The sequence below is a fragment of the Thalassophryne amazonica genome, chromosome 6, assembly GCF_902500255.1.
Source record: "Thalassophryne amazonica chromosome 6, fThaAma1.1, whole genome shotgun sequence".
NCBI classification, from domain to species: Eukaryota; Metazoa; Chordata; class Actinopteri; order Batrachoidiformes; family Batrachoididae; genus Thalassophryne; species Thalassophryne amazonica.
In genome coordinates, this window is record NC_047108.1 from 393,759 (window position 1) to 418,723 (window position 24,965).

At 43.4% G+C, this 24,965-nt stretch overlaps 1 protein-coding gene across 1 annotated transcript in view; it reads right to left on the reverse strand.

Annotated features, from left to right (window-relative positions):
• Positions 1-24,965, reverse strand: part of LOC117513126 (1-phosphatidylinositol 4,5-bisphosphate phosphodiesterase eta-2-like) — a 667,318-nt gene that overhangs the window by 17,928 nt on the left and 624,425 nt on the right. Inside the window, exon 20 of the mRNA XM_034173461.1 lies at positions 5,937-6,318. Within this exon, the coding sequence (XP_034029352.1) occupies positions 5,937-6,318 (382 nt within the window). The remainder of the gene's footprint in view (positions 1-5,936; positions 6,319-24,965) is intronic.

Genomic DNA, 24,965 nt, shown 5'->3' on the forward strand with positions numbered 1-24,965 from the left:
TTTTGACCGTTGGGGTTTTTTATAATTATTGTATGGCCTTGCCTTACAATATGGAGCACCTTGGGGCAACTGTTTGTTGTGATTTGGCGCTATATAAGAAAAAAGTTGATTGATTGATTGATAAACGAGGGACCACTGTACTGAAATAAATCAACTTTTTCATGATATTCTAATTATCTGACCAGCACCTGTATGTATGTTCTGGGCTGCATCTAGTTCTGTTAACCTGATATTTCTTTTTCAAATTCAGTCTGTTAATACGTCAGGTTATGTGTTACACATGTACATGTGTGTGTATATATTTTCCAACTTATTCCCACTGATGAAACTTCTCCTCATTTTCTGCCTCATTTTCTTATTAGGAGTCGAGTGTGTTCAGGGCTCCCTGTTTGTTTACTAAACGCACACACGTTACAGATCTTGAAATCCAACAGCAGGGATTTGATATTATACAAAGATTTATGAACATACAAATTAACGTGTTTATCCTTTATCATGATTTTTCCATTGTGAGATATAAAAGTGTCTTATCGTAGCGTTCATGTTTATGTGCATTATAACACCTTAGCGCACGAGCGACGTTACGATATTCTTCAGAACGACAATATATGCAACATGCATCCAGCAGCAGACACGCTGCTGTCATAGACAACTGCCTGTAAAGTTTTTTGGCAAGTTATAACTTTCTAAACAGCGTAATTTGTAATGAAAGCTGCTTCTTTTGTGCGGCTCTTTCTGCGCCATGTTTGTTTTTTCAGATAGAGCAGTAAGCTCCTCCTAACCCTCCAAACGGAGTGTGCATCCAGATTCACTCCAAACGGAGGGGTTTGTAGCCCTCCGCCTACCCCTCTGCCACGCTCAAAAAAGAGAATTGAGACACCCCTCCGTCTCTCGTGCCCGCACAAAACGGAGGGGACGGGGTAAGGGGTAGAATTGAGACTCAGCCTTTGCTTTTTTGCTTTCACCTTCTCCAGTTCTGTCATGTTTGCAGCAACTGTCAAGTCCATTAACTCCTGCTCATGGGCAAATCTCCAGCGAGAGTACATGTCCACGTCCAGGTTAACTCCTCACGGATGGATGGCCAGCGAGGGGACACACAAAACCCACAAAACGTGAATCAGCTGCAAATTAGTTATCCGCAAACCATTAATTACAAAACATGAATACTGAAAAAATATCTGACGTGAACTCAGGTCTCGCAAAATGTTAATATCATTCACCATATATATGTTTTTTTTTTTTTTTTTTCAGTTTAAGTAGTTTATGGATTTCAGTTTATGGATCAATTACTGCAGAAAATCTTGATCACAAAGCTGATCACCACATAAATGACAGAAACCTCCCCCTCCAGTAAACGGCTCAATAATCTTAAGAGAAATGTTGCAGAAAAACAAACAACACCAGATTCTAACCTCAGGAAGGTCGACAACCAGCTACAACCTTATTTGTATCCATATGAACTGTCCTCTGAGCCGGAAAAACATAACATTGATCTGAGAAACGGAAGCTCAGGGACCGTCTACCAAAATATTCACTAAATTCAGGTGTGGTGTCACTAAATTCAGTGCACACATCCGTGGACTCCTGCTGGTTATACGACAGCACTCAGCAGTGGTGTCCAAACTATTCCAGAAAGGGCCGAGAGGGTGCAGGTTTTCTTTGCAGCCACTGACTTCAGCAGGTGATTTCAGTGATGAACTCATCCCACCTATTCAAAGGGATGTTAATCAGTGAAATCACCTGCTGAAGTCAGTGGCTGCAAAGAAAACCTGCACCCTCTCGGCCCTTACTGGAATAGTTTGGAGACCACTGTTATACAGTGTAGTGACAAAATGTTCTTCACACATCTGTGGACTCCTGCTGGTTATACGACAGCAGTGTGGGAAAATCTACAAAAAATGGAATTTTAATGATTTTTTGTCATTAAAATGAGTCGTAAAATGAGCAATAAAATTCACTAATTCACCAAAATTCCATGTTTGCACATTTTTTCCAAGCTGAGTGCAGTATAACCAGCAGGAGTCCAGTGATGTGTGAATTTGGTGACACCACACCTGAATTTAGTGAATATTTTTCTGAGAGGGTTGTCCCCAGATGGAGGACTATTGCGCCCACCCTCAAACGAGCCTGTGCTGCCCAATTAGAGCATGGAAGACTCCACTGAATGTTGGAGGTGATCTGGATCTGGATTCTGGATCAAGATTTTACTTTATATAGGCTTTGAAGGATTACATCAAAACTACTTCACGGATTCTCACCAAATTTGCACCACAAATAGATATTAGGGCGTGGAAGACTCTGAATGTTGGAGGTGATCCAGATCTGGATTGGTGGACGCCAGAAATCTCTGACTGATCTTGTTTTTAGTAGTATTGTCACTGGTTGGTTGAAAATACAGTAAGGACGTGACTGGATGAAGGTCTGGATAACTGGGTGACACACGGTGTGGCGACTCATAAGCACCAGTGTGACTGGCTTCATTTACGGCAAAAACAATCCACAATTGAGATTAGGTTTTTCTTTCATGATGTAAAGGAATGAATGACTTTGAAACAATGTTTTACATCAGGTGACATTTGTCTTTTTTTCGCAATAAATGTTTCCAAGCATAAACCATGAATGACAAACACTCAAAGTCAGACTTGAAAACTGTCAGATGATGAAACCGCTGGACTCTGAATCTATCAGAACTGGCTAAAAAGATACACAATTCATACACCACAAATATTACTTTGGTTGTCTTCCTCTTGTCACATTTAGGACAAGCAATAACAAAATGAATGTTTCAATCACGGGTGTGTATTTAATCGCCTTATAACAATAATTTATTTCAGCATTCACATACCTCTTTGATATTAAAACATACATTGTTATGATAACTCTCACTGAAACTGTTAGCAACTATTACATGTAAGTGAAGATAAGTTATCATGCACAAGCTAAGAAATGATCATTTTTATCAAAAATCAGTGGGGAGACAAATTAGAAATTTGTTGTCCTTTTCCCCCAAGAAATTTACAAATGTTATATTAATGTTAATGGCCTTAATGGCAATTCTTATTAAAATCGTGGCATTTGAAGATTTTTTCCTTTGCCAAATAGTGAAAATAATGGGTGCACAAACAAAAACAGGTGTTTTGGAAGCGGAAAATTTGTGCAGCATCAAAACTGGTGAGGAGGTCACACAAGAAACACACTATTATTTGATGTTTTGTCTAATACATACATGTACAGCGCTGTTTGTAAGAAGCACCAAATAAAAAAAATAATAATAATACAACTAAAAAATAATAAAGCACAAAAATGTTTGGTTTCTTGTAGGCAGCCCTCAAACCAAAATGTGAGATCAGAGATGGAGTATTTGGTGCATTTGTACTTGGAATGTATTTACTGAGATTGCATCAATACATTATACCCTCATCACACTAGAGGCTGAATGAGGCTGAATACTGTCAACCCACATTCTGGAAGTGTTGAGGTGCACTGGAGGACGTCGGACAGCATTCTGACAGCAGAGTCTAAACAGGCGGGCAGATTCCTGTGGCCACCCCAAATGCTTTGCAAATGTGCAAAACATCTGAGATGCAGTCAAGGTGGCAAAATGTGCAGTCTGACCCCAATCTGAGTGCAATCGAAATATTCGTACAGAATGAAAACGGCATTTGAAACATTCTGATCATGTTTGAGGGGCAGTTCGAAATGATCTGCCTAAAATTATTTTTTATAAATATTATTAAAAATTTTAAAAGTAAATATAGGTAGTGCCAATGGAGGGCAAGACAACAGCTGCCGACGGCATATGCCCTATCGTCGAATAGTATGGGTTGTGTCAGTGTCCTTGATAAAGGCAATTTAAACTTCTGTGAGGCCAACATTAATGCAGAAAAAGTAATTAAGGTTTTACAGTAAGACATGCTGCCTTTTCCAGGGACATCCATGCATTTTTTAACACAATAAAGGAAAACCACATTCAGCAAACATTACAAAGTCGTGGCTGTGGAACGAGAGGAAACACAGGGTGCCCCCCCCCCCCCCCCCCCCAAAAAAAGCCACAGAAATAAAGCCATAGAAAATCTATACAATTTTGGAGACTGATATATGTCATATGTCATCTTGAAGCATATCTCAGGAAATTCTAATTTCACCTCGGTTTGTAAGAGTTATGGCACTCACAAGACATGCACAATATGTGCATGATTGATTTGGTCTCAGAGTAGTTTCCCTATAGTGTAAGCAGCGTCCTCATTGGATCAGTCTCAAACTACGTCAGAGGAAATTCCTCACATATATCTTGATGTCTCAAACAAACAGAATTCAAATTAGCCATTGCAGAATTTGTGTCAAATGATTTTGTGGCACTGTTTTTGGGACACCCTGAAGTGGCCTGCCTGCAGTCCTGACCTGTCCCCAACAGAGGGCGTCAGGAGCATTTTGAAATGAAAATGCAATGAGGACAATGCACTTTGGACACATCATGATGTGTCTGCAGGAAGAATGGGACACATGAAACACTTCATCGCTTGTATCTCAATCCCAAAATGTCTTAAATGTTGTGAGAAGGAATGGCAGCATTCCAACTTTTTGGAATGTGCTGCAGGCCTGAAATGCAGAAATGGATGTGTATTTAATCAAATTAAGTTGACCAGACAAAACATGAACTATCTTAGAATCACACAGTCTGAAATAAAAGAGAAATCAAAGTAAATGTCAGGATGACTGCAGTTTTTAGTTGCATTTTCCATATCATCCCAACTTTTTCTGATTTGGGCTTGTAGTTTCAGACAAAATAACTTTTGTTTTTTGTTTTTTTGTCAAAACTTACCAGTTTTCTCTTCTGCCAAGTATGAAGGTGGTGTCAGGTATTTAAGGTTAAAAAAAAAGAATAACAGATTTATGACCATTAAATATAGTACGTTGGAAAGGTTTGTGCTACATACTACTCACTACTCAGCAGAGGGACATTTCTGAGAAAATAATAATAATAACAACAACAATAATGGACTTGTACAGAAACTAGTGATTCTATCACACATAAAACATGATCTAGTATCACAGCACAGCCCACTGGGTACTTGCTTCAGCTGTGAACAAAAACATCTTACCAGCAAAGAACATTGGTGACTTATTGTGTAACTCTTCCATTTTCTGGGCAAACAGGGCATTCATCTCACGCTGCAGGGTGCCTGCAGCCCTCTTTCGGTTGTCAAGGACAGAACGTGGAGGTAGCATCGGAGGCGAGTCCAAGCTGCTCACACTGCAAAAGCTTTCACAGCTGTGTGAATCGATTAATGAGAGGATTTCCTTTGCATTAACATTTGCTAATGGGGCGTGGCCTGAGGCACAGGTGGTGCCATGTTTGGTGGGTTTTGCTTTCTGCAAAAGGTTGACTGTACAGTCATCTGTGAGATCTGATACTGGTGATATTTTGTTGGGGAAACATGGACACGGAGTGCTCAAGGCCCAGGTATTTGTCTCCGGTGTGTCAGGTTGAGCTATGTTATGATGGGTGCCCACGCTCTGACTAACTTTAGATTTGGAGAAGTGGGTACACTGGAGAAGAGTCTGTGGTGAGCATTGACACGGAGCTCTCATCAAAGAACTGGGATGGGGAAGAGGCTGTTGTTGGTTTGACTGGGGTTTGACTACAGCTTTGGTTGACAAGATGGTACTTATCTCTTGTCTTTTTCTGTCTGGTATTTTTGGCTTGCAATGCTGTCGTTCCTCAACGTGACTCTTTCTTTCATTTTCTGGGCTGTCGTTTAAGCTGATCACACATGTGATGCAGTTAGAGGACACCCCCACCCTGGCAGAGCTATTAAATGCAACACGGGCAAAAACACCTGGCTTCATGCCCTGTGCGTCATGTAAGTGCAGCTGACTTGCACGTTTCAAAGGTGCACTCATTGGACACCAAGGAGTAAAACGTGGGCTCTTACCTTTGTCCTCTTCATGGTGAAAAGTTTCATTGGTGTCAGGTTGTTCCCAGGGCTCCTTGGGTTGGTTTAATGCCATGGGATCCGCATTGCAGTGGTGTGGAGGCGCTGGTTGGTGAAAAGTAGCAGGAGAGCCCTTGTCCCTGTCCTCTGACTCTTGGTCCTCACTAGCACCCTCTGAACTGTACTCTTTTGTGTCAGCTGCAATCCCTGGGATGCCCTTTTTGGTTCTGGGCTGGCCTTTTGTGGGTGCACTGGCTGTGCGGCGCACAAGGTGGGCTCCAAATGGGTGCTTACGGTTGTGCAGTGCAGCAGCAGGACTGTCCAGGGAAGCCTGCTTTGGGTTTTTGAGAAACAATGCTTTTATGCCGCTGGCTGCACTGACCTAATGAAAATAAAAGAGTACTGTCAAAGAAATATAATGAACCTCCAATAAAAATGTAATTAATCACGATACATATCAAAAACAATAAACATGCTTAAAAAGTGACATTTTCACATCAACTTATCCTAAAAATTTCCTGGAATGACCAAACATAATTCAAATGATCATTCAACTGGAATCCCGTTACTCCCTTTGAATTAAATTTTCATTCAGCGTTTTATCCCGTGAGACATTTCAGTATATTTTGTAAAGAAGCCATGCACCGCAGTGTTTCCCTGAAATTTTTTTCAGGCCCAGTGGTACTCACTGAAACCCCCCCGTGCACGGTTCACAGCGCAGAAGAATGTGAGCTGCTGGGAAACGTTAAAGTGATGTGCTTACGAGTTCTATTAGAAAAGTATCTGACCTTATTATTTTTTTCAAAAACCATATGGATTTGAATCACGTGTGATTGCGTCAGACAAGCTTGAACCCTCGTGCGCATGCGTGAGTTTTTCCACGCCTGTCGGTTGCGTCATTCGCCTGTGAGCAGGCTTTGAGTGAGGAGTGGTCCACCCCCTCGGCGGATTTTCATTGTCAGGAAATGGCGGAATGATTTGGGCTTTTTTTCCATCAGATTTTTTCAGAAACTGTTAGAGACTGGCAGCTGGAAACCATTCGAAAAATTTATCTGGCTTTCGTTGAAAATTTTACGGGCATCACAGAGAATAAGGAGTGTTACTACAGCTTTAAGGACGGCTTTAAGGACGCTCGGTGCGCCACGCTCCATGCCGCCATCGAGAGCCACAAACCACCAGATCATTTCTAAATGGATGGCTCTGTGGATCCGAGACCATCGTGTGCACTTTCTCTGGTTATCACAAGAGCTGGACATCAACCATTTTCCGGCAGATTTCACTTTTAACAAGAGATTTTGTCATGGAAAGCCGAGCGGAGGCTTTGCGCGTCACGACCGATTTGCTGATGGAGCGAGACAAAACCACCTCCGTTTTGGTCTCACAGGACGGCTTTGAGATGCCATTCAGACAGCTGTCGGTGTTTTTTCCATCGAGTGATTATCCGAGAAATTGTGGATGTGCCTGGACATGCCAGAACATGTCCTGTGAGGCTTCATCACGGCGTTGCTGTGCGCCATGCAGCACAGCTGCGACGCTCGGAATTCCTCCGCACGTCTGTCTCAATGTGCCGAAAAAGTGCTGATGTCCACGTCTTTTCACAATTCCTCTGCTAGTCTGTCGACGTCCCGGATAAAACACAGCGTCCAGTTTGGAAATGAACGGCACATTCCACTGTTACAGGAGTTTTTGTCATGGAAAGAGGAGTGGAGGCTTCGCGCGTCACGGCGGTGCCACATGGCACACAGCAACGCCGTGATGAAGCCTCAAGGGACATGTTCTGGCATGTCCAGACACATCCACAATTTCTCGGATAATCACTCGATGGAAAAACCACCGACAGCTGTCTCAACGCCATCTCAAAGCCGTCCTGTGAGACCAAAACGGAGGTGGTTTTGTCTCGCTCCATCAGCAAATCGGTTGTGATGCGCGAAGCCTCTGCTTGGCTTTCCATGACAAAATCTCTTGTTAAAAGTGAAATCTGCTGGAAAATGGCTGATGTCCAGCTCTTGTGATAACCAGAGAAAGTGCACACGACGATCCACAGAGCCATCTGTTTAGAAATGATCTGGTGGTTTGTGGCTCTCGATGGCGGCACGGAGCGCGGCGCGCTGAGCGTCCTTAAAGCCATCCTTAAAGCTGTAGTAACACTCCTTATTCTCTACCAAGCCCGTAACATTTTCACCGAAAGCCAGATAAATTTTTCTAATGGTTTCCAGCTGCCAGTCTCTAACAGTTTCTGAAAATATTCTGATGGAAAAAAGCCCAAATCATTCCGCCATTTCCTGACAATGGAAATCCGCCGAGGGGGTGGACCACTCCTCACTCAAAGCCTGCTCACAGGCGAATGACGCAACCGACAGGCGTGGAAAAACTCACGCATGCGCACAAGGGTTCAAGCTTGTCTGACGCAATCACACGTGATTCAAATCCATATGGTTTTTGAAAAAAATAATAAGGTCGGATACTTTTAGGGTGACTCTTGCTTGCCTCTACTGGTGGTTGGCTCTCACTGCGGTATTGTATCACTTCCTGTTCCGGAGCACAGCGGTGTTTTGCTGTATCTGTTAGCTGTTTAATCTGCGCAGTTAGATTGATCTAGATAACTAGATAATGATTTGTTTCACAGTGTAATCTTCACGTGTCTTAACTAAAGCACTCCCTCTGCTGAATCACCTCTAAATTATTTATACATTATTCACTTTGTGTGTTTTTAGGAATCCGCTAGCTTAGCGCAGCTACTAGCTCTTAGCCGATTTAGTATGGCGGCTTCTCCTGTCTCTCCCGCACTTTTCTGCTCTAGGTGTGAAATGTTTAGTTATTCCTCGGCCTCCTTTAGCAGTAATGGTACTTGTAATAAGTGTAGCTTATTCGTAGCTTTGGAGGCCAGGCTGGGCGAATTGGAGACTCGGCTCCGCACCGTGGAAAATTCTACAGCTAGCCAGGCCCCTGTAGTCGGTGCGGACCAAGGTAGCTTAGCCGCCGTTAGTTCCCTTCCAGCAGATCCCGAGCAGCCGGGAAAGCAGGCCGACTGGGTGACTGTGAGGAGGAAGCATAGCCCTAAACAGAAGCCCCGTGTACACCACCAACCCGTTCACATCTCTAACCATTTTTCCCCACTCGGCGACACACCCTCCGAGGATCAAACTCTAGTTATTGGCGACTCTGTTTTGAGAAATGTGAAGTTAGCGACACCAGCAACCATAGTCAATTGTCTTCCGGGGGCCAGAGCAGGCGACACTGAAGGAAATTTGAAACTGCTGGCTAAGGCTAAGCGTAAATTTGGTAAGATTGTAATTCACGTCGGCAGTAATGACACCCGGTTACGCCAATTGGAGGTCACTAAAATTAACATTGAATTGGTGTGTAACTTTGCAAAAACAATGTCGGACTCTGTAGTTTTCTCTGGGCCCCTCCCCAATCGGACCGGGAGTGACAAGTTTAGCCGCATGTTCTCCCTGAATTGCTGGCTGTCTGAGTGGTGAACAAAAAATGAGGTGGGCTTCATAGATAATTGGCAAAGCTTCTGGGGAAAACCTGGTCTTGTTAGGAGAGATGGCGTTCATCCCACTTTGGATGGAGCAGCTCTCATTTCTAGAAATCTGGCCAATTTTCTTAAATCCTCCAAACCGTGACTATCCACGGTTGGGACCAGGAAGCACAGTTGTAGTCTTACACACCTCTCTGCAGCTTCTCTCCCCCTGCCATCCCCTCATTACCCCATCCCCGTAGAGACGGTGCCTGCTCCCAGACCACCAATAACCAGTAAAAATCTATTTAAACATAAAAACTCAAAAAGAAAAAAATAATATAGCACCTTCAACTGCACCACAGACTAAAACAGTTCAATGTGGTCTATTAAACATTAGGTCTCTCTCTTCTAAGTCCCTGTTAGTAAATGATAGAATAATTGATCAACATATTGATGTATTCTGCCTTACAGAAACCTGGTTACAGCAGGATGAATATGTTAGTTTAAATGAGTCAACACCCCCGAGTCACACTAACTGCCAGAACGCTCGTAGCACGGGTCGAGGCGGAGGATTAGCAGCAATCTTCCATTCCAGCTTATTAATTAATCCAAAACCCAGACAGAGCTTTAATTCATTTGAAAGCTTGACTCTTAGTCTTGTCCATCCAAATTGGAAGTCCCAAAAACCAGTTTTATTTGTTATTATCTATCGTCCACCTGGTTGTTACTGTGAGGTTCTCTGAATTTTCAGACCTTTTGTCTGACTTAGTGCTTAGCTCAGATAAGATAATTATAGTGGGTGATTTTAACATCCACATAGATGCTGAGAATGACAGCCTCAACACTGCATATAATCTATTATTAGACTCAATTGACTTTGCTCAAAATGTAAATGAGTCCACCCACAACTTTAACCATATCTTAGATCTTGTTCTGACTTATGGTATGGAAATTGAAGACTTAATAGTATTCCCTGAAAACTCCCTTCTGTCTGATCATTTCTTAATAACATTTACATTTACTCTGATGGACTACCCAGCAGTGGGGAATAAGTTTCATTACACTAGAAGTCTTTCAGAAAGCGCTGTAACTAGGTTTAAGGATATGATTCCTTCTTTATGTTCTCTAATGCCATATACCAACACAGTGCAGAGTAGCTACCTAAACTCTGTAAGTGAGATAGAGTATCTTGTCAATAGTTTTACATCCTCATTGAAGACAACTTTGGATGCTGTAGCTCCTCTGAAAAAGAGAGCTTTAAATCAGAAGTGCCTGACTCCGTGGTATAACTCACAAACTCGCAGCTTAAAGCAGATAACCTGTACGTTGGAGAGGAAATGGCGTCTCACTAATTTAGAAGATCTTCACTTAGCCTGGAAAAAGAGTCTGTTGCTCTATAAAAAAGCCCTCCTTAAAGCTAGGACATCTTACTTCTCATCACTAATTGAAGAAAATAAGAACAACCCCAGGTTTCTTTTCAGCAGTGTAGCCAGGCTGACAAAGAGTCAGAGCTCTATTGAGCCGAGTATTCCTTTAACTTTAACTAGTAATGACTTAATGACTTTCTTTGCTAATAAAATTTTAACTATTAGAGAAAAATTACTCATAACCATCCCAAAGACGTATCGTTATCTTTGGCTGCTTTCAGTGATGCCGGTATTTGGTTAGACTCTTTCTCTCCGATTGTTCTGTCTGAGTTATTTTCATTAGTTACTTCCTCCAAACCATCAACATGTCTATTAGACCCCATTCCTACCAGGCTGCTCAAGGAAGCCCTACCATTAATTAATGCTTCAATCTTAAATATGATCAATCTATCTTTATTAGTTGGCTATGTACCACAGGCTTTTAAGGTGGCAGTAATTAAACCATTACTTAAAAAGCCATCACTTGACCCAGCTATCTTAGCTAATTATAGGCCAATCTCCAACCTTCCTTTTCTCTCAAAAATTCTTGAAAGGGTAGTTGTAAAACAGCTAACTGATCATCTGCAGAGGAATGGTCTATTTGAAGAGTTTCAGTCAGGTTTTAGAATTCATCATAGTACAGAAACAGCATTAGTGAAGGTTACAAATGATCTTCTTATGGCCTCAAACAGTGGACTCATCTCTGTGCTTGTTCTGTTAGACCTCAGTGCTGCTTTTGATACTGTTGACCATAAAATTTTATTACAGAGATTAGAGCATGCCATAGGTATTAAAGGCACTGCGCTGCAGTGGTTTGAATCATATTTATCTAATAGATTACAATTTGTTCATGTAAATGGGGAATCTTCTTCACGGACTAAGGTTAATTATGGAGTTCCACAAGGTTCTGTGCTAGGACCAATTTTATTCACTTTATACATGTTTCCCTTAGGCAGTATTATTAGACGGCATTGCTTAAAGTTTCATTGTTACGCAGATGATACCCAGCTTTATCTATCCATGAAGCCAGAGGACACACACCAGTTAGCTAAACTGCAGGATTGTCTTACAGACATAAAGACATGGATGAACTCTAATTTCCTGCTTTTAAACTCAGATAAAACTGAAGTTATTGTACTTGGCCCCACAAATCTTAGAAACATGGTGTCTAACCAGATCCTTACTCTGGATGGCATTACCCTGACCTCTAGTAATACTGTGAGAAATCTTGGAGTCATTTTTGATCAGGATATGGCATTCAATGCGCATATTAAACAAATATGTAGGACTGCTTTTTTGCATTTGCGTAATATATCTAAAATTAGAAAGGTCTTGTCTCAGAGTGATGCTGAAAAACTAATTCATGCATTTATTTCCTCTAGGCTGGACTATTGTAATTCATTATTATCAGGTTGTCCTAAAAGTTCCCTGAAAAGCCTTCAGTTAATTAAAAATGCTGCAGCTAGAGTACTGACAGGGACTAGAAGGAGAGAGCATATCTCACCCATATTGGCCTCTCTTCATTGGCTTCCTGTTAATTCTAGTATAGAATTAAAAATTCTTCTTCTTACTTATAAGGTTTTGAATAATCAGGTCCCATCTTATCTTAGGGACCTCATAGTACCATATCACCCCAATAGAGTGCTTCGCTCTCAGACTGCAGGCTTACTTGTAGTTCCTAGGGTTTGTAAGAGTAGAATGGGAGGCAGAGCCTTCAGCTTTCAGGCTCCTCTCCTGTGGAACCAGCTCCCAATTTGGATCAGGGAGACAGACACCCTCTCTACTTTTAAGATTAGGCTTAAAACTTTCCGTTTTGCTAAAGCTTATAGTTAGGGCTGGATCAGGTGACCCTGAACCGTCCCTTAGTTATGCTGCTATAGACTTAGACTGCTGGGGGGTTCTCATGATGCACTGAGTGTTTCTTTCTCTTTTTGCTCTGTATGCACCACTCTGCATTTAATCATTAGTGATTGATCTCTGCTCTCTTCCACAGCATGTCTTTTTCCTGGTTCTCTCCCTCAGCCCCAACCAGTCCCAGCAGAAGACTGCCCCTCCCTGAGCCTGGTTCTGCTGGAGGTTTCTTCCTGTTAAAAGGGAGTTTTTCCTTCCCACTGTTGCCAAGTGCTTGCTCACAGGGGGTCGTTTTGACCGTTGGGGGTTTTCCATAATTATTGTATGGCCTTGCCTTACAATATAAAGCGCCTTGGGGCAACTGTTTGTTGTGATTTGGCGCTATATAAATAAAACTGATTTGATTTGATTTGACTTTTCTAATAGACCTTGTATTACTTATGTAATCTTACCACAGTAAATGTATCACTTTTATCAATGAGTGGGTACTATTACATCAATAAATAAATAAATTTTAAAAAATCAGATGAGCATATTACATCATACTCAAAGACAAGGATCAATCACTTTCAGCATCACTATCCTTCTCATCACCAACTGCATGAATGCAGACACGATCTTTAGGTATGAAGAAAAATTCATGTAGTCATCACTGGCAGATCTCAGGCTGCATCTGCATCAAGTTCTTTGTTGAAAGTTTAACTCCAGGCACCCAGCTCAAACCAAAGGGAGAGTGGGCCATATGGCCCACAGGCTGGAATTTTGCAGCCCTGCAGAGTGGGTGACTTAAATTGCTGTCGGTCCGTTACGACAAATATATCATACAGTTCAGATTGAAAAATTATAAAATTCTACACGTTTTTCATGACATGTTGCCTTCACCAGTGCAGCTGTCTGGTGTGAAACAGTGAAGCCATCTTGATATTTGCATAAATTTGAGCACCACACTGCTGAGCAATTTGTCGTGCCAATGTGCACCGCTCTGTCCCACTGGACACTGCGCTTTGTCCCATTTGATGTTATACATCAAATGGGACAAAGCATAGATGGGACATATTATACAAAATAATCATTTTGCAGACAATGACACATTTGCTGTCAGAACATAGCTGATGAAACCATCTCTCATTGGAATCCCAGAATCACAGGGAAATTACCAGCAGCTGCTGTTTCTCTTGTGCACTTCATGAGGCAGAGAACACATATGGAATAATCTCAAAGGTAATTACTTACTCAGTCATTCACTCATCTTCAACTGCTTATCCAAGATCGGGTGGCAGGGGCAACAGCTCTAGCAGGGGACCTCAGACTTCTCTTTCCCGGGCCACTTAGTGGGGGATCCTGAGGCGTTCCCAGACCAGTGTGGAGATATAATCTCCCCACCTAGTCCTGGGTTTTCCCTAGGCTTTCCTCCCAGATGGACGTGCCTGGAACAACTCCTTTGGGAGGCACCCAGGGGACATCTTTACCAAATGCCCAAACCACCTCAGTACGGTAGAGCGAATGCAATACCACCCTGCAGTGCAGATTCTCTGACCAATCTCATGCTCCATTGTCCCCTCACTCATGAACAAGACCCTGAGGTACTTGAACTGCTTTACTTGGGGCAAGGCCACATTCCCTACCCAGAGTAGGCAATCCATTGGTTTCCTGCTGAGAACCATGGCCTCAGCTTTAGCGGTGCTGATCTTCATCCCAGCCACTTCACACTCAGCTACGAACCGATCCAGTGAGTGTTGGAGGTCACAGGCCGATAAACCCAACAGGACCACATCATCTGCAAAAAGCAGTGATGAGACCCTTAGCCCACCAAACTGGAAACCCTCTTCCCCCTGACTATGTCTCACTATCCTGTCCATGAATATCACAAAAAGGATTGGTGACAAGGCGCAGCCCTGGCAAAAGTTAACCCCTACCGGAAACAAGACAGACTTACTGCAGAGCACCTGAAATCAGGTCTCGCTTTGTGTGTACAAAGATCAGATGGCCCTGAGAAGGGACCCCCTCACTCCATACTCCTGCAGCACCTACCATAGTACATCCCGGGTTACCCTATCATACGCTTTCCCCAAGTCCATAAATCACAAGTAGACTGGATGGGTGTACTCCCAGGTCCCCTTCAGGATCTTTGTGAAAGTGAAGAGCTGGTCAGTTGTTCCACGACCAGGGCAGGACCCGCATTGTTCCTCTTCAATCTGAGGTTCGACTATTGACCGAACCCTCCTTTTCAGCACCCTGGAGTAGACTTTACCAGGGAGGCTGAGTAGTGTGATGCCCCTGTAATTGGCACACACTCTCTGGTCCCCTTTTTTAAATATGGGGGCCACCACCCCAGTTTGCCACTCCTTAGGCACTGTCCCAGACCTCAACGCAATGTTGAAAAGACGTCTCATCGGAGACAATCCCTCCACCCCCAGAGCCTCCAGCATTTCCAGATAGATCTCATCAACTCCCGGGGTTTTGCCACTGCAGAGTTGATATGACCTCCAACAGGGAAACTGATGATAATCCTCCATCAGCTTCCAGCTCTTTCCCTATTATAGAAGGCACTCCGGTCTGATGCAGGAGTTTCTCGAAGTGTTCCTTCCAGCAGTGGATTACATATTCAGTTCAGGTTACCAGAGTCCCATCCTTACTGTGGACAGCTTGGATGGTTCCCCATTTTCCCCTCCTGAGGTGCCTCACAGTCCACCAGCAATGCGTGCCAGAAATTTTGAAAATTTCAAAATTTTCTTTGTGCACTGGCATGTAGCCGTGCACAGCTCCCGCACAGTTTACAATGAGTTTACACCAGATTGCGTGCCAGTATGGTAATCAAATTTGTGCAAGTGTCAAGGCACCTTTATTCAGGAGGGGCTTCAAGTCGCATGATCAGTGAGGGAGCGTTTTAATGAAAAAGATATCTGCAGTGCAAAATACGTTCCAGGAGAGAGGAGGTGGGTGGGAGGGGCACAATGGCCAACTTTTGTCACATCAATAGGAGTCAAAAGCTGTCAAATAGATCTTCCTTCAAAAGGTTTGACTGGTAACTTTATTTGGATGCAGATAGCAGGCTCCTTAATGGCATTTTTAACCTCAGATGACCATATGTAAGATCAGCTACATGAACAGGTTTATTAAAAAAAGCTGATGAACATTCCTTCAGATCATTTCCAAAAATAAAACTGGTCAACATGATTTTCCTTGCATGTAGTTTTTCAATGGATCTGGGGTAATTTGGGGGCACCAAATCCGAATCTGGTGTTAATTTTTGCCAGTCACAGCAAGTTTTTTCTTGCACACCTCTTTGGCGCCATAAACGCCATTTGGCCACCACCAAATTAGTTCTCAAAGTCAATGCAAAAAAAAAAACAAAAAAAAAAAAAACAAAACTTTTTTTGTTGTTGTTGTCCAGTGTAATTATTCCACCAACAACAGTGTGTGATACTGAAAGACGAGCCAGTTACAATAGTAACACAGCAGGCGTAAATACACGCACGAGTGTGAGGTGTAACAATCAAGCAGAGGTGTCACACAAAGCTGCAATGCCAATGCAAGTGCTGAAGATGTACCAACATGTTTTATTTCCAAATGAATGGATATTAAGTATTTTTGCCTTGTTTTTTTTGTAATATTAAAATTTCTTTGGACTGGTGACGGTTCTCACTGGCCTGTACTATTAGACCTGTACTATTAGAGTGAAACACTGCACCCAGTAGTAAACTAAGAGTTCAGTAAAAATATATATTGAACATACAATTTCCAAATTAACAACACAAGATGACATAAATGCCTTCATCTACATAAAATACAAAATCCAGATTAATAAAAGCATGTAACTCATCAAATTATACAATGTAGACAATGGGGACTTCACTAAGACAAGGAGGGGAAATGTCACGTGCCAGTGGGTGGTGCATGCTCAGGGTCAAAAGCCACAATGACGGGTAGCAGAGGTAGGATTGAGTGACTGTCAAGTTACTTTTATCTTGGTAGTGCAATTTAAAGTGGACACCCAACTCGTGGTGAGCAAGCTGTAGTGATCTGCAGTTATAAGACCTGATTATCTTGACAGCCAATTCATCCGACCTCTGACTGGTGTCAAGAAAGATGACTTTAAGCTTGCTTTCAGCTTGTTTTCATCTTGGAATATAATACGTGCCATGGGATTAATACACATGCTGTTGGAATAAACTGGACAGTGTTTGGTACTTTCCCGGAGTAAGTGAGGTCATACCGGACTTTTCCATTACGAATGGGGAGGCCCATGGAATGAACTCAGTGGTGAAGACGATGGAATATGTCTAAGAATGATTCTAACATAACAAGTATGGTTAAATGAACTATTAATGTAATAAAATTAAGAGTTGATTAGAAAAGGTATGTTACAAATAAGTGAAATGAATGATTGAAGGAGTTGTTTTTCATTGCAGTCAGAAGAAAGAGGAACTGAAGAAGTTGTTTTTAGTGCAGAGTCAGGAAAAGAGGAAGTTAGTGATGTCGTAAGCAGAGCAAGAGAAGCTGATGATAAACAACTTATCAAATGATTAAGATGTGATAAAATATGAAATGAATAATAAGGAATGAAAATGTTGTATATGATCATATGAATTGTTTTTATGTGAAAGAGAGTTGTAATGAAATTATTTAATATGATTGATGTGACTCTAAAGACATGATTTAAAAAGAATGAATTCTCAGAAAAGCTGACGTGTTAACAGAAAAGAGGAACTTGAGAAATAAGTTACTGGCAAAGGGCTGCAGATGGCTTCCAGTAAGGGAAGGAGTAGGGAGGAGGTTTTGAGTCACCATCGTCCCCATGGTAACCAAGATCATCTGAAGAACAACAAGAGTCAAGCTCATATATAAGCTGCAAAACACCAGGAAACGGGGTTATTCTTCCAGGGAGAGGTGCTGTTGTCACTTCTCCCCTGCTACGAGGAGATCACAAGACTTGACCATCTTGTGAGCAGCAATTGGAATCGTGGAGTGAGAGGATTGGAGCCATAAGAGATGATTTGAGAGAGTTTTCAACTCCCACTCAGGCCGTCCAGTCACATAGTAGCACAGCATTGGAGAATAATCACTGGCCTTAAGTCTGAGTGAGGAAGTTTCAACGTTTTCTCTCTCAAGGAACATCACATCCTACCAGAATGGATTAGATCAACTTTTGGTTGATTGAAGAAGGAATAAACTCTTATGTGGATTAATTTCCTGAAGGATTACAACATCACACAAGGATCGTGGTCAGCGAACAACTAATAGCTGATGAAGAGGAAATCAAGTTCATCGAGCTGGGGATTTTAACATCAAAAACCTCCTTCCCTCACTCCTAGAAAAATTGTTAAGAAGTTAATCCAGTCCAGCCAAAGTGAGATAGACAGCATTATTGAATCAAAAACAAAAATCTCTGCCAATTATTATTCTGATTATATTTGAATTACTGTTGTGAAATTATCATCATATAACCTATTTTGATTATGTTGTCAGCACTTGCAAAACCTGCAATAAATTTCCAAGCATGCAGTTAAAGTGTTAAGGCTCGGACATTGGATTTATTGATGCTTCTTAAGGTATAAAAGTTAAAGTTTATTGGGTGTACAACATCAAAAAGTGCTCTAAAAGGTTAGTCTGGTTTTTAACGAAATTAACGCATCCTGGGGACTCGCTGTACGAGTCACTAAATTCAAAATCTAGCAACATTCCAAGAGCCCTGATCCATAAGAGGAGAGCTGCCGTTAACGGGCGTGGCCAGCTCGTATCCTGGTTCCAGAGGAGGCTATTCGACCGGGGTGCGAGATCACCGTCAGCGGGGTGGACGTCCGGATGGAGGCAGTGAGCGGCTAGACGAATCTCCTCGCCACCAGCTTGAACAGCCTTTGTGCAGCCCTGCCGGGTAATACCCGTGGAGACACGAAGGTCGGACCCCAGAGACGGAGAGCTGGTTTTTAGTACACAAACACACTCATCGGAGGGTGAGCGTGTGTCGCGTGTATCTAAAAAAATAATAACGGGATCTGACACGTGGCACCCGAACAGGGACCTGACGAAGTGTAGTCGGATCCGAGGAAGAATCCTGGCCAAAGGAGAGTCTTTTGCCATTGGATAGCCCCTGAGTGGATCACCAAAGGAGACAGTGTTGTGGAGAGTGTCGGCTGATGGCCTGTATAGGTCCAGTAACGGCTTGAAACATATCTGTTTTCCAGAGGTGTGAAAGTTTGGAGGCGACCACCAGAAGGACGAAGTAAAGACAACAGGAGTAAGCATCCCAGGGAGCTGGGAACTGGGATGAGAAGCAGACGTGTCACTGCTGGATCGTCTGAACTGGGACGAGAAGCAGACGTGTCACTGCTGGATCGTCTGAACTGGGACGAGAAGCAGACGTGTCACTGCTGGATCGTCTGGACTGGGACGAGAAGCAGACGGAGATAGCCTGCTGGATCGTCACGAAACGACGAGGAAGGGAAGCAGACGAGGGAGCCTGCTGGATCGGATCGTCAAAGAGAGCAGGTATGAGAGTATACCGTGCAAAATGGTGATCTACAAGAGAGAATAGGATCATCAACCCGTGAGGTTCCTGAGGGGAGAAGCGGGGAAAGGAGCAGCTGATTTGGAATTAACCTCTGGAATTAGCACTGAATAGCCAAGTAGTCTGTCACTCATCCCTGACTCAAGGCGCCAAGAGAGGCTTTGAGAGGCAGACGACTCGAGACGACAAGGACCATAGCTGAAGTCAAGGAGACGACAGTGGTGGAATCGACAATCTCAGCAACCGAGAGAATAAAGAGAGGATAATCAGTACGAAACAGTAAGGTTAGTGTTAAGAACAAGCAGTGAAAATATGGCTGAAGAAGAGTCAGGACCCGTAGCAACCCCTGAATCCGAACATGACGAGGAAAAAGAAGTGAATATTCGGCCACACAGAGTGGTATTGTATGGACGAGGATATGATTCTTGGGCAGAAACAGTTCAAAAATATGTCAGAGATCAAAGTGTAGAAACTGATGAAGAAAGTTTCAAAGAAGCTATGGCAGAAACTATACACACATTAGGGATATATTATCCAGGTCAGCATAAGGAGGGGCAGATCCTGGCCATTTTGGAGAGCCCACCAGTCCCAAAGGACAAGACGGGGACCAGAGAGTGGCTTGAGTGGTGGTGCAAACTTCTCGGAGAAGAGCGGAAAAGAGGACAAATCACCACCTTAATAAGTCCTGAGAAAAGTTATGACTCCGTAGTAAAAATGACAGCTGGGTTGTTGGGAGTAGAGACGGTCCTGGTAGATGTTAAAGCAAAATCAGCGTCCGTGTATGCTGAGTTTAAGTCCATGGCAGAACGGCTAAAAGGGTTAGGAAGAATGCTTAAGGAACAATATCCTATAATAGAAGATATGAATGGAAGTCAGTTCTTCGACAATGAAGACAAGAGCAAGATAAATTTCCAGGCCAAACCCGAACAAAGTGATGAGGAAAACGAGCTAGAGGGAAGTGGAGATGAAATGACATCCCCGGGAGGTCCTAATTCTGGAGTAAATGGTCAAGAATATAAAAGCCCGGACCAGCTCCACACAAGCTTTGACCCGGTGTGGCAAAATCTGCCCTTAGGAAGTGTGAGAGGAACAACCTCAACAGTTAAAAAACAGACAGAACGCTTAGTTGAGCAGGAGAAAAGATGAAGAAGCCTTCAGGGAGTATCTGGACAGATATTCCATCAATCGCCGGAATGTGGGCCCAGAAGCTTGGGACAGCTTAAATCTGAAGAATGTGCTGCCGGGACGAGTTACCATATTAAAGAGGAAGGGCGCTCGCAGGAAATCTTTAGAAAATCTAAAGCAAAAACCCACCATGTATACATTGAATCTGATTACATGGAGGACTTGAACCCTATGCCCGAAGGAACCAAAAAAATGGTGACCCAAGATGGAAGACGGGCATATCATTATTTTGGCAGTCCTTGGGATATAGATGGAGATAGTCTCATTGTCTTCACAAATCACAGACTGAAAATTGCTAACCGAAAATTCCGAGCAAAGCTCAAGGAGCGGGCAGGCAAAGAATACCAAGAGGAGCTTAAGAACATAAAGGGGAGAAGTCTGGACGGAAAATCGATGGTGATAACAAGCGCACCACGAATGGATTATCATGCACTCATACATGTGCCCTTTGAAAGCTACCCAGGGAGAGAAAATTCAATCGAATACATGGAGAAAATGTTGAAAACTCTGGGAATAGCTATTGATTTGGCCAAAGAACGCCAGCATCGGCGAGTGGTGATATGTGTGGACGGATTACGATCTGGACATATGACATGGGAAGAGGCAGAAAAGGTTGCCATGGCAGCCGTGAACCTACACATGCGTACCCCAGGAGTATGGGGATCAATGAGAGAGATTGTGGTGGTCACTAGCAATGAGCAGGAGCAAGATCGAGTGAGAAGGGCACTTGAAGCGGTGAATTTAGGACCAAATAGAGCAGGTCCAAAGAAGGGTGCAGTTGGAGCAAGTGGAGTGGCAACTAGTCCCCCGTTAGTGATGCAGCCCATTCCCATGGCGACAAGTGAGAAGAGATCAGTACATGCTGTGGGAGTGCAGCGATTAAGGATTAAAACCCCACGACCAACATTAAAACAAGTTGCAAGTGGGCTCCAGACTATAATACACCCGACAGGCTCCCAATCTCGGATGAAAGAGCCTTTCCAGACTCCTCCACTGGATAATGGAGAAGAGGATCCTATATTCATTCCTTTACCAGTCGGAAATACCGAAGCAACTAGGGCACCCCGAAAGTCAGAACAAAACGGGGACCCACAACCACAAGACCTATGTCCTCCCCATGAATCTGATATGGATGAGGACCAGGAAAGAGAGTCTGAAGAGGAGATCAATCCACAAGACTCAGAAGAGGATGAACCGCTATCTGTGGTAGGGGAAAGAGAAGTCTCACGCCCAGAACTACGAACTGGACGCTACAGAGGACGAAAGAAAGAAGTTGGGGTGTATAATGTGCGTGTAGCCTCTGAGAGAATTGCAAGAGATGTCAGAGTCAACCCAGTGGAGACCCGAGATAAGCGACAAACCTATGCTCCAGAAGTTGGACAAACTGGGTATGACATCCCAGAAGAGTGGATAGAGCGACAAGATGAAAAGAAAACTCTCGAGGTAACAGCTACTGTTACTACTACTCCAAATTAAGAAATACAAATCATGCATTGATCTGGCAAATGGATTATTTTCCCTGCGATTAGCAAAACAGTCACAAGGGAAAACAGCATTCACACATAAGGGGAAAAGTTATGTGTGGCAACGACTCCCGCAGGGATACAGAAATTCTCCAAATGTGTTCCAAGCAGCAGTAATGGAAATATTGAAAGATTTGGGAGTAACAGTCTACATCGATGATGTGTTTATCGCAGATGATGACGAAAATGAACACCTAATGCGGCTGCAAAAGGTGATACAGAAGCTCACAGAAGCTGGATTAAAACTCAACCTGAAGAAATGTCAGTTTGGACAATTCAAGGTTAACTATTTGGGATTCCAGGTATCATCAGACTTGGGACTCTCAGAAGTATACCGAGAAAAATTGAGTCAGATTAAACCACCTCAATCTGAGAATGACCTACAGAAAATATTGGGACTGTGTAAGTATGTGAGAGATCACGTTCCACACTATCAGAAATACGCAAAGCCCCTTTATGCTCGTCTCAAGAAGAAACCTAATGGACAAGAGCAAAAGCAATGGATTTGGACAGCTACAGATCAGGATTGCTTGGAAAAGCTAAAGAAAGCCATTCAAGACGCAGTTAGGCTGGAGCCGCGTAGTCTGACTACTCGTCTGATAGCCGAAATAAGCTGTGAAGAAGAGGATTCAGTGGTAAAAGTGAGCAATGAAGGAGGGGGTATGGTAACATTGTGGAGCTATACTCTGTCTTCGATTGAGAGAAAATATCCACCGGAAGAAAAAGAACTGGCAGTCCTGGCTAGATATTGGAGTGCGTTAAAAGAACTTGCACAAGGTCAGGGAATAAAAGTTATCACTCAAAGCCAAGTCCACCGGTTCCTAAGAAAAGGAACAATTGACAGTACTAAAGCCACAAATGCCAGATGGGGAAGGTGGGAGGACATCCTGCTAGACCCTGAGCTGGAAATTGGGCCAAAACAGTCGGCGACAAAAAAGTTACCGAAGGAGAGGCAACTCCCTATGGAGCCATATGACTGGACTATGTACACTGATGGATCAAAGAAGGGTACAGACAATATAGCTTATTGGGGCTATATTCTGAAGTATCAAGATAAGGAGAGATATCGTCGAAAAGGTCAAACGCCAGGGAGTGCCCAAGCTGGAGAAGTTACAGCAATACTGGAAGGACTCTTGGAGTTAAACAAGAGGAAAGTAAAAAGGGCTAAAGTGGTTACAGACAGTCATTACTGCGCACAAGCCCTGAAAGAGGACTTGGACTTGGACTTGAAGAAAATGGATTCGAGGGAGCTAAGGGGAAACCTGTAGCTCATATGGATTTGTGGAGGAAAATAGCCGAGTTGAGGCTAACAATGGACTTAGATGTGGTACATCAGAAGGTCCATGTAAAAGAAGGAGCACATTGGAGCAGGAACGAAGAAGTGGACCGCTATGTGCAGCTGAGAAAAGTCGTCGTTGTCGGGATCGAGAAGTGGGAACAGACACCCAAGGGAAGGGTAGTTCCAAAAGAGTCCGTGAAAGAAGTGGTGCTGGCCGTACATGAAGCGCTTGGCCATGCAGGTACCATTCCCACACGGAAGGAGCTGGAGAAGCTGCAACTTTGGATTCCGAGAAACCAAGTCTGCCGAGTCCTCAAAGACTGTGAAGTATGTGGTCGATACAATGCAGGACGACGAGGACAAAGGGTGGATGGTTTCACCATAAAGAGTACTGTTCCATCGGGATCAGTATGCATGGATGTTGCCGGGCCCATGGGGGTGACCGGTAAGAAAGGAGAAAAGTATCTGTTGGTGCTTGTGGACTCTATGTCAGGCTATGTGACTGTTAAGCCTGTGAGAAAAGCCAACGGCAGCAGTGTGATCAGCATGTTGGATCAAGTGTGTTCAAATCTGGGGATACCTAAGGAGCTGAGAACGGACAATGGGACACATTTCCGTAACGCTCAGGTCGACCAGTGGTGCCAGAAAAATGGAGTAATGAGAATTTACTCGCCCCCATACACCCCACAAGCAAATGGAGTTGTGGAAAGGGCTATTGGACTGGTGAAAAACTGGATCAGAAAAAATGCTAACACGAAGGAATGGCGTACTAAGGCCCTGGAAATTGGACAGGCCCTGAATGACCGCCAACGTGCCGGCAGGCCCACCCCTTTGCAAGAACTGAACCAACGCCCATTTTCGACACCGGAAGTGGGGCGGAGTCAGATTGAAAGGGACAGAGAACCAGAATCAAAGATCCCATTCAAGGTTGGACAGAAGGTGTGGGTGAGAGCTCGAGATCACCCAACAAACACTGCTGTTAAACCTAAGTATGAGACCACAGATACAGTAGTGAAGATACTGGATAGTAATACAGTAGAGTTGAAGAGGAAAGGAATCCAAGGAGTGGAGCAGCTGAAGCCAACTCCTAACTAGACGAAACCAGGAGCTAAACATGGCCAAAAACACCCAAGATCTTCCACCCTTCGTCAGAATGGCCACTGTCAATGGGGTGGTTGCCTTAAGAAGAACAAGAGAAGGCCTCTGGGCAGGCAGAGCCCTGAGGATACTATATCATGCAAAGAAAGGATTTTTATCTAATGAAAAGGAGTTATTACAATGGAAAAAAGTTGAGAATCACTGTGTGATTTGCCGTGGAGAAGTACAGCTGACGGTCCAATGGTCAGGACCTGGGGTTAGAAAACCCCCAATTCCAAATGGGGCGGAGTAACAACTCACTCTGAATCATGCTGCGGACCTTCAAATTGGATGAAAATAATGTAAATAGTCTACGATCCGGGCCGAGAGGACTTACACCATATTTGGAATTACCCTACAAGAAAATATGTTTAAGCTGGCCGCAAAAGGATTACAAAGAAAAAGGATGGTTGCTGGGAACAGGAGAATACTTTGTAGATAATGACTCATATAAAAGAACTGCTGACCTTGCAGCGCCTGGAATATACATTCCTCTAGAAGCTATCGTGGACAAAGTTGGACAACACTGGAATTGCCCTGGGGTCGGATGGAAGTTTTACCCAATTCCCCGGTGTCCAGACTTATACCCCTGCATCTTAAACGTAGTGTATGTACAGAAAAGGGGCTACAGATTTAAAATAAGGTGGGGACCTAATTATGTTGATCCATTA